Source organism: Notolepis coatsorum, assembly GCF_963971535.1.
Source record: "Notolepis coatsorum genome assembly, chromosome: 17".
NCBI lineage: Eukaryota > Metazoa > Chordata > Actinopteri > Aulopiformes > Paralepididae > Notolepis > Notolepis coatsorum.
The window spans coordinates 8,461,781-8,474,877 of NC_140181.1; the positions used below are offsets into that span (position 1 = coordinate 8,461,781).

General features: G+C 43.5%; 1 protein-coding gene across 1 annotated transcript in view; it reads right to left on the bottom strand.

Moving 5' to 3' along the window:
• Nucleotides 1-12,522, bottom strand: part of LOC311243449 (isocitrate dehydrogenase [NAD] subunit gamma, mitochondrial-like) — a gene marked incomplete at its 3' end in the record, with an annotated part of 15,036 nt that extends 2,514 nt beyond the window's left edge. Inside the window, exons 1-3 of the mRNA XM_084332682.1 lie at nt 12,368-12,522; nt 11,510-11,612; nt 9,344-9,490 (exon numbers count right to left, since the gene is read on the bottom strand). Of these exons, the coding sequence (XP_084188808.1) occupies nt 9,344-9,490; nt 11,510-11,612; nt 12,368-12,477 (360 nt within the window). The 5' untranslated portion in view covers nt 12,478-12,522. The remainder of the gene's footprint in view (nt 1-9,343; nt 9,491-11,509; nt 11,613-12,367) is intronic.
• Between the last annotated feature and the right edge of the window lie 575 nt (nt 12,523-13,097).

The following is a 13,097-nucleotide window of genomic DNA, read 5'->3' on the forward strand; positions in this document are numbered from 1 at the left end:
AAGCTGGTGGGGTATGAGTCCTGATCGTTGCTGTCGGTTGGGGCGCCTGTTCAGCAGGGAGGGGGATCTGGGGGAGATACATGTAGCGTGAGCGTCCATGTGCGTTACGCTCTCCCAGTGAAACTGTCAGCAGTGGTTGATATCGGAGAAGGCAAGTGGTAGTCTACACCTTCCCCAGACCGACAGAGGAGACATGTGGTAGTCTACACCCTCCCCACAGCGACAGAGGAGACATGTGGTAGTCTACACCCTCCCCAGACCGACAGAGGAGACATGTGGTAGTCTACACCCTCCCCAGACCGACAGAGGAGACATGTGGTAGTCTACACCCTCCCCAGACCGACAGAGGAGACATGTGGTAGTCTACACCCTCCCCAGACCGACAGAGGAGACATGTGGTAGTCTACACCCTCCCCAGACCGACAGAGGAGACATGTGGTGGTCTACACCCTCCCCAGACCGACAGAGGAGACATGTGGTAGTCTACACCCTCCCCAGACCGACAGAGGAGACATGTGGTAGTCTACACCCTCCCCAGACCGACAGAGGAGACATGAGGTAGTCTACACCCTCCCCAGAACGACAGAGGAGGCATGAGGTAGTCTACACCCTCCCCAGACCGACAGAGGAGACATGTGGTAGTCTACACCCTCCCCAGACCGACAGAGGAGAAATGTGGTAGTCTACACCATCCCTAGACCGACAGAGGAGGCATGTGGTAGTCTACACCCTCCCCACAGAGGAGACATGTGGTAGTCTACACCCTCCCCACAGAGGAGGCATGTGGTAGTCTACACCCTCCCCAGACTGACAGAGGAGACATGTGGTAGTCTACACCCTCCCCACAGAGGAGACATGTGGTAGTCTACACCCTCCCCAGACCGACAGAGGAGGCATGAGGTAGTCTACACCCTCCCCACAGCGACAGAGGAGACATGTGGTAGTCTACACCCTCCCCACAGAGGAGACATGTGGTAGTCTACACCCTCCCCACAGAGGAGACATGTGGTAGTCTACACCCTCCCCACAGAGGAGACATGTGGTAGTCTACACCCTCCCCACAGAGGAGACATGTGGTAGTCTACACCCTCCCCACAGAGGAGACATGTGGTAGTCTACACCCTCCCCACAGAGGAGACATGTGGTAGTCTACACCCTCCCCACAGAGGAGACATGTGGTAGTCTACACCCTCCCCACAGAGGAGACATGTGGTAGTCTACACCCTCCCCACAGAGGAGACATGTAGTAGTCTACACCCTCCCCACAGCGACAGAAGGGCAGCACAGCCGACAGTGGCTCAGGAGGTAGAGTGGTCGTCTAGTAATCCGAAGGTTCCCGGTTCGAATCCCGCTCCTCCCAGGCAGCGTGTCGAAGTGTCCTCCTTGAGCAAGACACTTAACCCCTAAAATGCTCCCGATGAGCAGGTTGGCACCTTGCATGGTCGCCTCCGCAGTCGGTGTGTGAATGTGTGAATGAATGGGTGAATGTGAAGAACAAAATGGGAAAGCGCTTTGGATAAAATCGCTATATAAATGCACCATTTACCATTGTTACCCTCCAACAACAACCAGGGGGCAATTGGCATAACGATTAACTTGGGGGAAAAGGGCAAAAAATAAATAAATACATACGCAGAATATCCCATTTATTACCATGGGAACAGAGCTAACGCAAACTGCAACAATGGGATGGAGGTGTATATTCAGGTTATTAATAGGTCACTGATGAGTCAGATAAGAGCTGTTCTAGAAACAGTGAAAAGAGAAGCATTGTTTTCATCAGGTCACGGCCACCTAGAGAAACACAATGCGTGGGCGTCCTGAAGGATGATGTAACCCTAACCCTAACCCAACAACACAGTAAGGGTATGTTGTTAATGGGCAAGTAAATTAAGCCCAACCTCATTTATCAAGCAAAATACACTACAATATACATTACAATTAGGGATGTCCGATATTGGCATTAAAATGTGATATCGGAAAATATCGGTATCGTTTTTTTATTTTTACATTTCTATAACCTTTATTTACCCAGGCAAGCAAGTAAGAACAAATTCTGATTTTATTTATTGTCAAAAGTATGCATAATGTTGTGTTAATTCCACAACAAGAGATATGTAATGTTAATTACCTGAAATTATTCATTTTCTTTGGGGGGGGGGGGGGGGGGGGGGAAACCCTGCATATATCGGTATCGGTTGATATCGGTTGATATCGGTTGATATCGGTATCGGAAATTAAGAGTTGGACAATATCGGTATATCGGTATCGGTAAAAAAGCCAATATCGAGCATCCCTAATTACAATATACATTTACATTACAATATACATATACATTACAATATACATATAGATTAGGGTGGGAATCACCAAAGGCCCCACCATACTTAAGTCACGGTACCACCGTATTGAGATATATTGCAATTTCATCAATTTCATCAATTTCTCATACCCCCCCGACACTCAACTAACCGCCGCGGACAGTCTTTCATACCAGCGGCCATCAGGCTCCACAACAGTTGGGCAGGGACCGCTGCCTGACACCCAACTACTAGGAACTTCCATCACTGAGTGTGTCTGACTCCCACCTAAATGGACAATGTATAACGTATGAAGTATGTCACGGCTACATACCGTATGCATATTGCACCTTATGTGTATGCTGTATACTTACTTCATCAGAGCATACATTTAGCATTTTATTTAGCATTTTTAGTTTATATATATTATCAAAAAAGTTGGAGGTGATGCAGGTAGAGGCCCCCCTGTTGTCCTGGGCTGTTGACTATCTGACAGGAAGACCACAGTATGTGCGCCTAAAAGGCTGTGTGTCAGACAGACAGCAACACCGGGTCTACACACCAATAACTTCCACTATCGGTCAGAGTCCTGCCACCTTCAAAAGTTTTCTGATGACTCTAAGATAGTGGGATGTATAAAGGATGGTGATAAGGAGGAATACCGGGAACTGGTGGCGGACTTCGTCACATGGTGCGATAAGAACCACCTCCAGCTAAATGTGACGAAGACCAGGGAACTGGCTGTGGATCTGAGGAGGAGGAGGAGTACACCTGTGACCCCCGTTTCCATCAGGGGGGTCGATGTGGACATGGTTGACGACTACAAATACCTCGGTGTGCACATCGACAACAAACTGAGCGGGTCAAAACATGCAGAAGCACTATACAAGAAGGGCCAGAGCCGACTCTACTTCCTCAGAAGGCTGAGATCCTTCAACGTCTGTACAAGGATGTTGAGGATGTTCTACGAGTCGGTGGTGGCGGGCGCCTTCTTGTACGCTGTGACCTGCTGGGGCAGCGGACTGAGAGCGGGGGACGCAAACAGGCTGGATAAGCTGGTCAGGAAGGCCAGTAACGTGGTAGGGGTGGGGCTGGACTCTCTAGCGGTGGTGGCAGAGAGGAGGAGCCTTGCTAAGCTCCATGCCATCAGGGACAACCCCTCCCACCCACTATACATAGACTTGGCTGACAGGAGGAGCATGTTCAGTGCTAGACTAAGACTCCCGAGATGTAGCACTGAACGGCACAGGAAGTCCTTCATTCCAACAGCCATCAGACATTATAATGCATCACTGTGCCTCACTGCATCACTGAGCACAGGGTGACAGTACTATCTTCATGGGCCCTCATTTATCAATTTTTCTTAGAAAGTATTCTATTTTCATACGTAAGCACAGAATTTAGAATGTGTGCACGCACAAAAAAAACGGGATTTATCAACCGTGCGTACACAGGTCCTACGCTCCTCCGTATTGATAAATACCTCTTTGTTCTACCGTCAATGCTCGTGCATGATTATCCATATATGGTCATGAAAGTGATGAAACACCCCCCATGGGATGTGAAATAATGGACTGACCCGAGCGGAACTCTGAGAAACTTCACGGGAGATTGTTCACTGAGGCGCTGCCGAACCAAGAAGACACAACACGTGTTATGGGATAAATAAAAGGCTGACTTGTAAACGGTGATGTCAGATATCAACGGCTCCCTAAGACCATTGCTGCAATTCTGCCTGGACAGCTCAAAATACTAATAAAGACCGTTCGTTGACCACTGTTTGGCGTTGGTGGTTTGATTGATTAATTGAAAAGTTTATTAACAGATTGCAGAATGGGTACAATACAGTACGGCTCAATACACACAATTGTTAAGGGGATGCAGACCAGAGAAAGACTTTCGTCTTGTTTACATCAGGGTCCCCCCCATGTTGTTGTCGGTATTAGCCTAATAATACCGACAACAAAATAGATGCCTCTAAAAATCATATACTATTAGGTAGCCTATATGAATTACATATAATAGCAGCCATAGCCTACATTATGCAACAGTAACTTGCGCATACCAGTGTATGCGACGGACCAGTGTATACCTTATATCATATCATATTCATATTCATATAATAGTTTACTCTGAGTCTATCAGCATACCAGCATGTAATACGTTCTGAGTGTGTATCTACCTCAACTCCTTATTATTTTGCGCATAGATTGCAGAAATACGGGAACGTTTTGATTTATATTAAAAGGCTTTGACATTGTAAAACTAAATACGTGGAATTCTGTAAGCATAATACAAGTCATATCACCCACACGATATATGCTCTGTGTCCAGAGCATGTATGCTTTTCATTCATTTAAGACACATTATTGCAAAGGGTTTTGTAATACACATACACCCTGGTCTCATTGCAATGCGTTTTTTATTCTTTCTTATACAGTAGGAAGGGGGAAGAACACTATATCGTGGGTGTTCATATGACTTGTATTCTGCTTACAGCTTCGAAATTCCACTTGTTTCGTTTAACGTAAAGCCTTTTAAATATAATCAAAACATTCCCGTGTTTCTGCGGTCTGTACGCAAAATAATAACGAGCGCAGTCAGTCAGTACACCCCGTATATTCCGATAACGCTATATAAACCATGCTGCATTCATTCTGAGAGAAAGACCTATTATTCCAAATGCTATTTATAGGGTTTTGACCATAATTACACTACTGTTGCTATTTTACAATGAACTATAATGAATTACGGTTCATACAGAACATGCCAGTGTTGAAACTAATGCACAGAAGCTTATTTCCTTGTTGTAATAATATATTCTACCAACGGGCGCCAGCTATGCATGGTCCGACCTGTGCTTAAATATACGCACAAAGTCAAGCACAAGTTCAAATTGATAAATCCCACACTTTGCTTAGAAATGATCGTACGCACGGGTTACGCACATATCTGTGCGTACGCCACGTTGATAAATGAGGGCCCTGGACTTTTACTTTTAGACCGACATAGTACAATTTTACACTCAGGGCGCGTTCACACCTACCCTGTTTGGGCCTTTTTAAGTGAACCATGGTTCCTTTAAATCAATAGTCCGTTTCGTTTGGAGAGGTGTGACCACAAACCAAACTATTGTGAGGACCAAACAACCGAACCATGGTCCTCTTGAAAAGTTGGGACTCTGTCCTTTTCAAAGTGGAGCATGGTGCGTTTTGCTGTTGGTGTGAACGCAATCGAACGATAGTACCTAATCTAGGAAGCAAAGTAGCCTACAGTCCATTGCAGTGTGTAATGCCAGTATCTCTCTCTCTCTCCCTCTCTCTCTCTCTCTCGCTCTCTCTCGCTCTCAACTCCACTACAAATGAGGTTCGCTCAAAAAAGGGCAGTGTGAACGCAAACCAAAATCAAACAATGTATCATTCTCACATTTGGTCCAGCAGAAAATCCGGACTATCCGTGGACTTTCAGATGTGAACATGTGAACATTTGCCACGGTAAGATACATTGCCACGGTAGGATACATTGCCACGGTAAGATATGTTGCCACAATAAGATATATTTGCCACGGTAAGATACATTGCCACGGTAGGATACATTGCCACGGTAAGATATGTTGCCACAATAAGATATATTTGCCACAGTAAGATATATTTCCACGGTAAGATATATTGCCACGGTAAGATATATGGTCACGGTAAGATATATTGCCACGGTAAGATATATTGCCACAATAAGATATATTTCCACGGTAAGATATATTGCCACAATAAGATATATTGCCACAGTAAGATATATTGCCACAATAAGATATATTGCCACAATAAGATATATTGCCACAATAAGATATATTGCCACAGTAAGATATATTGCCACGGTAAGATATATTGACACAGTACGATATATTGCCACGGTAAGATATATTGCCACAATAAGATATATTGCCACGGTAAGATATATTGCCACAATAAGATATATTGCCACGGTAAGATATATTGCCACAATAAGATATATTGCCACGGTAAGATATATTGCCACAATAAGATATATTGCCACAGTAAGATATATTGCCACAATAAGATATATTGCCACGGTAAGATATGTTGCCACAATAAGATATATTTGCCACGGTAAGATACATTGCCACGGTAGGATACATTGCCACGGTAAGATATGTTGCCACAATAAGATATATTTGCCACGGTAAGATACATTGCCACGGTAGGATACATTGCCACGGTAAGATATGTTGCCACAATAAGATATATTTGCCACAGTAAGATATATTTCCACGGTAAGATATATTGCCACGGTAAGATATATGGTCACGGTAAGATATATTGCCACGGTAAGATATATTGCCACAATAAGATATATTTCCACGGTAAGATATATTGCCACAATAAGATATATTGCCACAGTAAGATATATTGCCACAATAAGATATATTGCCACAATAAGATATATTGCCACAATAAGATATATTGCCACAGTAAGATATATTGCCACGGTAAGATATATTGACACAGTACGATATATTGCCACGGTAAGATATATTGCCACAATAAGATATATTGCCACGGTAAGATATATTGCCACAATAAGATATATTGCCACGGTAAGATATATTGCCACAATAAGATATATTGCCACGGTAAGATATATTGCCACAATAAGATATATTGCCACAGTAAGATATATTGCCACAATAAGATATATTGCCACGGTAAGATATGTTGCCACAATAAGATATATTTGCCACGGTAAGATACATTGCCACGGTAGGATACATTGCCACGGTAAGATATGTTGCCACAATAAGATATATTTGCCACGGTAAGATACATTGCCACGGTAGGATACATTGCCACGGTAAGATATGTTGCCACAATAAGATATATTTGCCACAGTAAGATATATTTCCATGGTAAGATATATTGCCACGGTAAGATATATGGTCACGGTAAGATATATTGCCACGCTAAATATCGTGATACTATGCTGTATCGACCCCCCCCCCCCTATTATACATAAGATATATTGCCACAATAAGATATATTGCCACAATAAGATATATTGACACAGTATGATATATTGCCACGGTAAGATATATTGACACAGTACGATATATTGCCACCAAAAGATATATTGCCACAATAAGATATATTGCCACAATAAGATATATTGCCACGGTAAGATATATTGCCACGGTAAGATATATTGCCACAATAAGATATATTGCCACGGTAAGATATATTGCCACAGTAAGATATATTGCCACAATAAGATATATTGACACAGTACGATATATTGCCACGGTAAGATATATTGACACAGTACGATATATTGCCACGGTAAGATATATTGACACAGTACGATATATTGCCACGGTAAGATATATTGCCACGGTAAGATATATTGCCACAATAAGATATATTTCCACGGTAAGATATATTGCCACAATAAGATATATTGCCACAGTAAGATATATTGCCACAATAAGATATATTGCCACAATAAGATATATTGCCACAATAAGATATATTGCCACAGTAAGATATATTGCCACGGTAAGATATATTGACACAGTATGATATATTGCCACGGTAAGATATATTGCCACAATAAGATATATTGCCACGGTAAGATATATTGCCACAATAAGATATATTGCCACGGTAAGATATATTGCCACAATAAGATATATTGCCACGGTAAGATATATTGCCACAATAAGATATATTGCCACAGTAAGATATATTGCCACAATAAGATATATTGCCACGGTAAGATATGTTGCCACAATAAGATATATTTGCCACAGTAAGATACATTGCCACGGTAGGATACATTGCCACGGTAAGATATGTTGCCACAATAAGATATATTTGCCACGGTAAGATACATTGCCACGGTAGGATACATTGCCACGGTAAGATATGTTGCCACAATAAGATATATTTGCCACAGTAAGATATATTTCCACGGTAAGATATATTGCCACGGTAAGATATATGGTCACGGTAAGATATATTGCCACGCTAAATATCGTGATACTATGCTGTATCGACCCCCCCCCCCCTATTATACATTATCAAACTAATTTCCAGTTAAAATTTTATTGTAATGATTCCTTGGAAACAGTTGGCATTCGTATTTTGTGTTTTTTACATAAATATTGATTACGTAATATTGATAAAATGCCCATGGCTTGTGTTCTAGCTCCCTAGCCTGGAGGCAGCCTCCTGAATCACACACACTACTGCCCTTTAACAAAACTCACATCACACACTACTGCCCTTTAACACAACTCACATAACACACTACTGCCCTTTAACAAAACTCACATCACACACTATACTGCCCTTTAACAAAACTCACATCACACACTACTGCCCTTTAACAAAACTCACATCACATTCTACTGCCCTTTAACAAAACTCACATCACACACTATACTGCCCTTTAACAAAACTCACATCACACACTACTGCCCTTTAACACAACTCACATCACACACTACTGCCCTTTAACAAAACTCACATCACACACTACTGCCCTTTAACAAAACTCACATCACACACTATACTGCCCTTTAACAAAACTCACATCACACACTACTGCCCTTTAACAAAACTCACATCACACACTACTGCCCTTTAACAAAACTCACATCACACACTATACTGCCCTTTAACAAAACTCACATCACACACTACTGCCCTTTAGCAAAACTCACATCACACACTACTGCCCTTTAACAAAACTCACATCACACACTATACTGCCCTTTAACAAAACTCACATCACACACTACTGCCCTTTAACAAAACTCACATCACACACTATACTGCCCTTTAACAAAACTCACATCACACACTACTGCCCTTTAACAAAACTCACATCACACACTATACTGCCCTTTAACAAAACTAACATCACATTCTACGATTCAATTGAGGTAAATTCAGGAATGATCTGAATTGAATTATAGAATTTATGTGCATTTTGATGAAGGGCAGAAGAGGGGGGGGGGGTTCTCTCACCGTCTCAAACACAGCGTAATCCTCTCCGTAGTTGGCTCCCGGTACCAGGCCCGGCCCACCCACCAGACCGGCGCACACGTTGCTCACCACGTTCCCGTAGAGGTTGGGCATCACCATCACATCAAACTGCTGGGGTCTGGACACCAGCTGATTACATTAGAGGAGATTAGGTTAGATTCAAATTCATTGTCATCATACAGTCATACAGCACAACAAGTACAGTACAACGAAAAGAAGTTTGGCATCCAAACAGAGTGCAAATGTCACAGTAAAGTGCAACAGTAATATACAATGTAACACGTGATTAAACTGGGTATACAAATAATATATAAATGAGTACTACTGAGTAGGGGTGTAACGGTACACAAAAAACCACGGTTCGGTACGTACCTCGGTTTTGGAAGTCAAGGTTCGGTACGGGTTTCCGGTACAGTGGGGGGGAAAGTTTTTGGCTTTCCATGTTCCACTCAGGGGTGATGTAGTGTGCAGTAACTAATTGTACTTGTAGGGCTGTCAACGAATATTCTATATTGAAATTAATAATCGACTTGTAAACATTTTAAAAAAAAATAATAATAATAATTATATTAGATTGTGAAAAAAAACAGCCCCCGGTGGGCGGTCGTTAGTGGTTGTATTCGTTCGGTACGGTACGGTACACACTGAAACGGTTCGGTTCGGTACAGATACGTGTACCTTTACACCCCTGCTACTGAGTAATAGTGCTAATCAGATGTATGTACAGAGTTGTAGTATTAATATGTACAGTAGTGATACAGGTATGAAGACAGTGCGTCATACTGGCCAGCAGTGTAACTAGTACGAGTAGGTAAGGGATGTACAGATATAGATATAGTATCTACACAGATGTGTAAAAAGGATTATATGCAGGGTATGTACACAGACATATATGTACGGTATATACCGCATTATTGTACATGCTATCATGCAGAGTTATACAGTATGGGTTATATGCCGGTGTATACAGTAAGTAGGTATATAGAAGGATTATATGCAGGAAGGACACCAGTCACCCAGCACACTGCCTCCCCTCGGGGAAGCGTCTACAGAGCATCAGTTTTTACCCCCAGGCGGTAAGAATACTGAACAGTAGCGCTTAAATGATTGTAGAAGCTGTGGATTTTTTTTTATTTATTATTCATCTGTGCTTTTATTGTATTTTCTTATTGTTATTTTAATAGTTTTTTAAAATTTGTATTATTTTATTAGATGCTGCTATGGTTTTTATTGTATGTTGTTGTTGTTGTTGTTGTTGTTGTTGTTGTTGTTGTTGTTGTTGTTGTTGTTGTTGTTGTTGTTATTCTCAGGTCAGCTGATGTTATTATTTATAGGTTTTTAAGGGCTGAGAGCAAAGTGCCAGGGCAAAGTGCATCTCATTGCATTGACTGTACACACTGTACTTTCAGTGTATGTGACAAATAAACCTGAAACTTGAGGTATATTCAATATAAATATATATATATGTATATATACGGTATATACAGCACTATTGTACATGCTATTATACAGAGTTATATGGGTAGACTATAGTATGAGGTAGGTTATGATTATGAGGTAGCCTATGATTACAGTGTAGGGCAGTTGTTGACAGCGTCTATAGGCAACACAGTTCAACGAGTTCGTACAGTGTGGGTGACAGAGTTCAAAGAGTTCGTACAGTGTGGGTGACAGAGTTCAAAGAGTTCGTACAGTATGGGTGACAGAGTTCAAAGAGTTCGTACAGTATGGGTGACAGAGTTCAAAGAGTTCGTACAGTGTGGGCGACAGAGTTCAAAGAGTTCGTACAGTGTGGGTGACAGAGTTCAAAGAGTTCGTACAGTGTGGGCGACAGAGTTCAAAGAGTTCGTACAGTGTGGGTGACAGAGTTCAAAGAGTTCGTACAGTGTGGGCGACAGAGTTCAAAGAGTTCGTACAGTATGGGTGACAGAGTTCAAAGAGTTCGTACAGTGTGGGCAAGAGAGCCTATAGGGTGTAGGCAATGGAGTGCAGAGTGTATTATGGTATGGGGGGGGGGGGGGGGGGTGATCGTTCAGGGAGATGACAGCAGACGGGAAGCAGACGGTAACGAGACAGAGCTGGGGACAGATTAAGAACAGGTTGTGTGAGACAGGCGGTGGTATAGAAGACATGCCATAGCTACTGTACCTGCATGGTGGTGTTGTCTACTATCATGCTGTCAAACGTGATGTCAGGGTAACCGCTGGCAACCTCTTCACAGCACTCCAGGAAGAGGCCATCGCCCAGCTTCCTGCTCGCGCACGCACACACACACGCACACACATGCACGCGCACACACACACACGCACACACACACACGCACGCACACATGCACGCGCACACACACACACGCACACACACACACACACGCACGCACACACACACGCACACACACGCACACACACACACACACACACACACACACACACACGCACACACACGCACACACACGCACACACACACACACACAGTTATGTGTAAGATATCTGTGTAAGATGTAATATTGAAACTTTTGTCGGCTGGTACAGTCTTTGCACCTCTGCACATTCTGGTGAGCAGTCTGGACTCATAATCAATATATTCCTTATCAACCCTCTCTCTCTCCGTCCTCAAACCCCAACTCTCTCTCTCTCTCTCTCTCTCTCTCTCTCTCTCTCTCTCTCTCTCTCTCTCTCTCTCTCTCTCTCTCTCTGTACATTCTAACCCTAAACTAAACCTGATATGTCAGCTTTTTTTTTGGCACGAGGGCATGAGGTGTCATGAGGCAAGATGTCCTCGAAACCCAACATGTCTGCGCGTTAAATTAGTCAAGAGTTGGTTCTCACAAGGGCAGTTAAACGTAAATGCAAATGTACATGTAAATGCAGTTAAACAAGAACACACACACACACACACACACACACACACACACACACACACACACACACACACACACACCCACCCACACACACACACACACACACACACACACAGACAGAGCTACAGTACAAGCCTACAGACACTGACATGATGTTGGCCTTGTGAACCGCCGTGACCCTGCGACGACCTTTCTCCCGAGCCGTCTTGAAGGCGTAGTCGGCGATCCGCAGGGATTTGGTCTTAGTGATGATCTTCATGCACTCCACCACACCTGGAACAGTCTGGCAAGATACAGAGAGAGAGGGAGAAGGAGAGAGAGGGAGACGGAGGGAGAGAGGGAGGGAGAAGGAGAGAGGGTGGGAGAAAGAGAGAGATAGAGAAAGAGAGAGGGTGGGAGAGAGAGAGGGAGAGAGACGGAGAGAGGGAGGGAGAGAGAGAGGGAGAGGAAGAGAGAGAGGGAGGGAGAGGAAGAGAGAGAGGGAGGAAGAGAGAGAAGGCGAGACGAAATGGAGGGTTCGAGAGAGAAAGAGAGAGGGAGGGTGAGAGAGTGGGGTGTTGAGAGAGAACGAGAGAGAGGGAGGGTGAGAGAGAAGGAGAGAGGGTGGGAGAGAGAGGGGGGGAGGGCGAAGTGGAGGGTTTGAGAGAGAGAAAGAGCAAAAGAGAAAAAGAAAAAGAGCGGGGGGGGGGGGTTGAGAGAGAGCGAGAGAGAGAGAGAGAGAGAGAGAGGAGAGAGAGAGAGAGAGAGAGAGAGAGAGAGAGAGAGAGAGAGAGAGAGAGAGAGAGAGAGAGGGAGGGTGAGGCGGAGAGAGAGACACGTTCTTACATGCTTTATGACTCATGGACGACAGCTCTAACAAGTTGCTGTTCTAAAACAAAC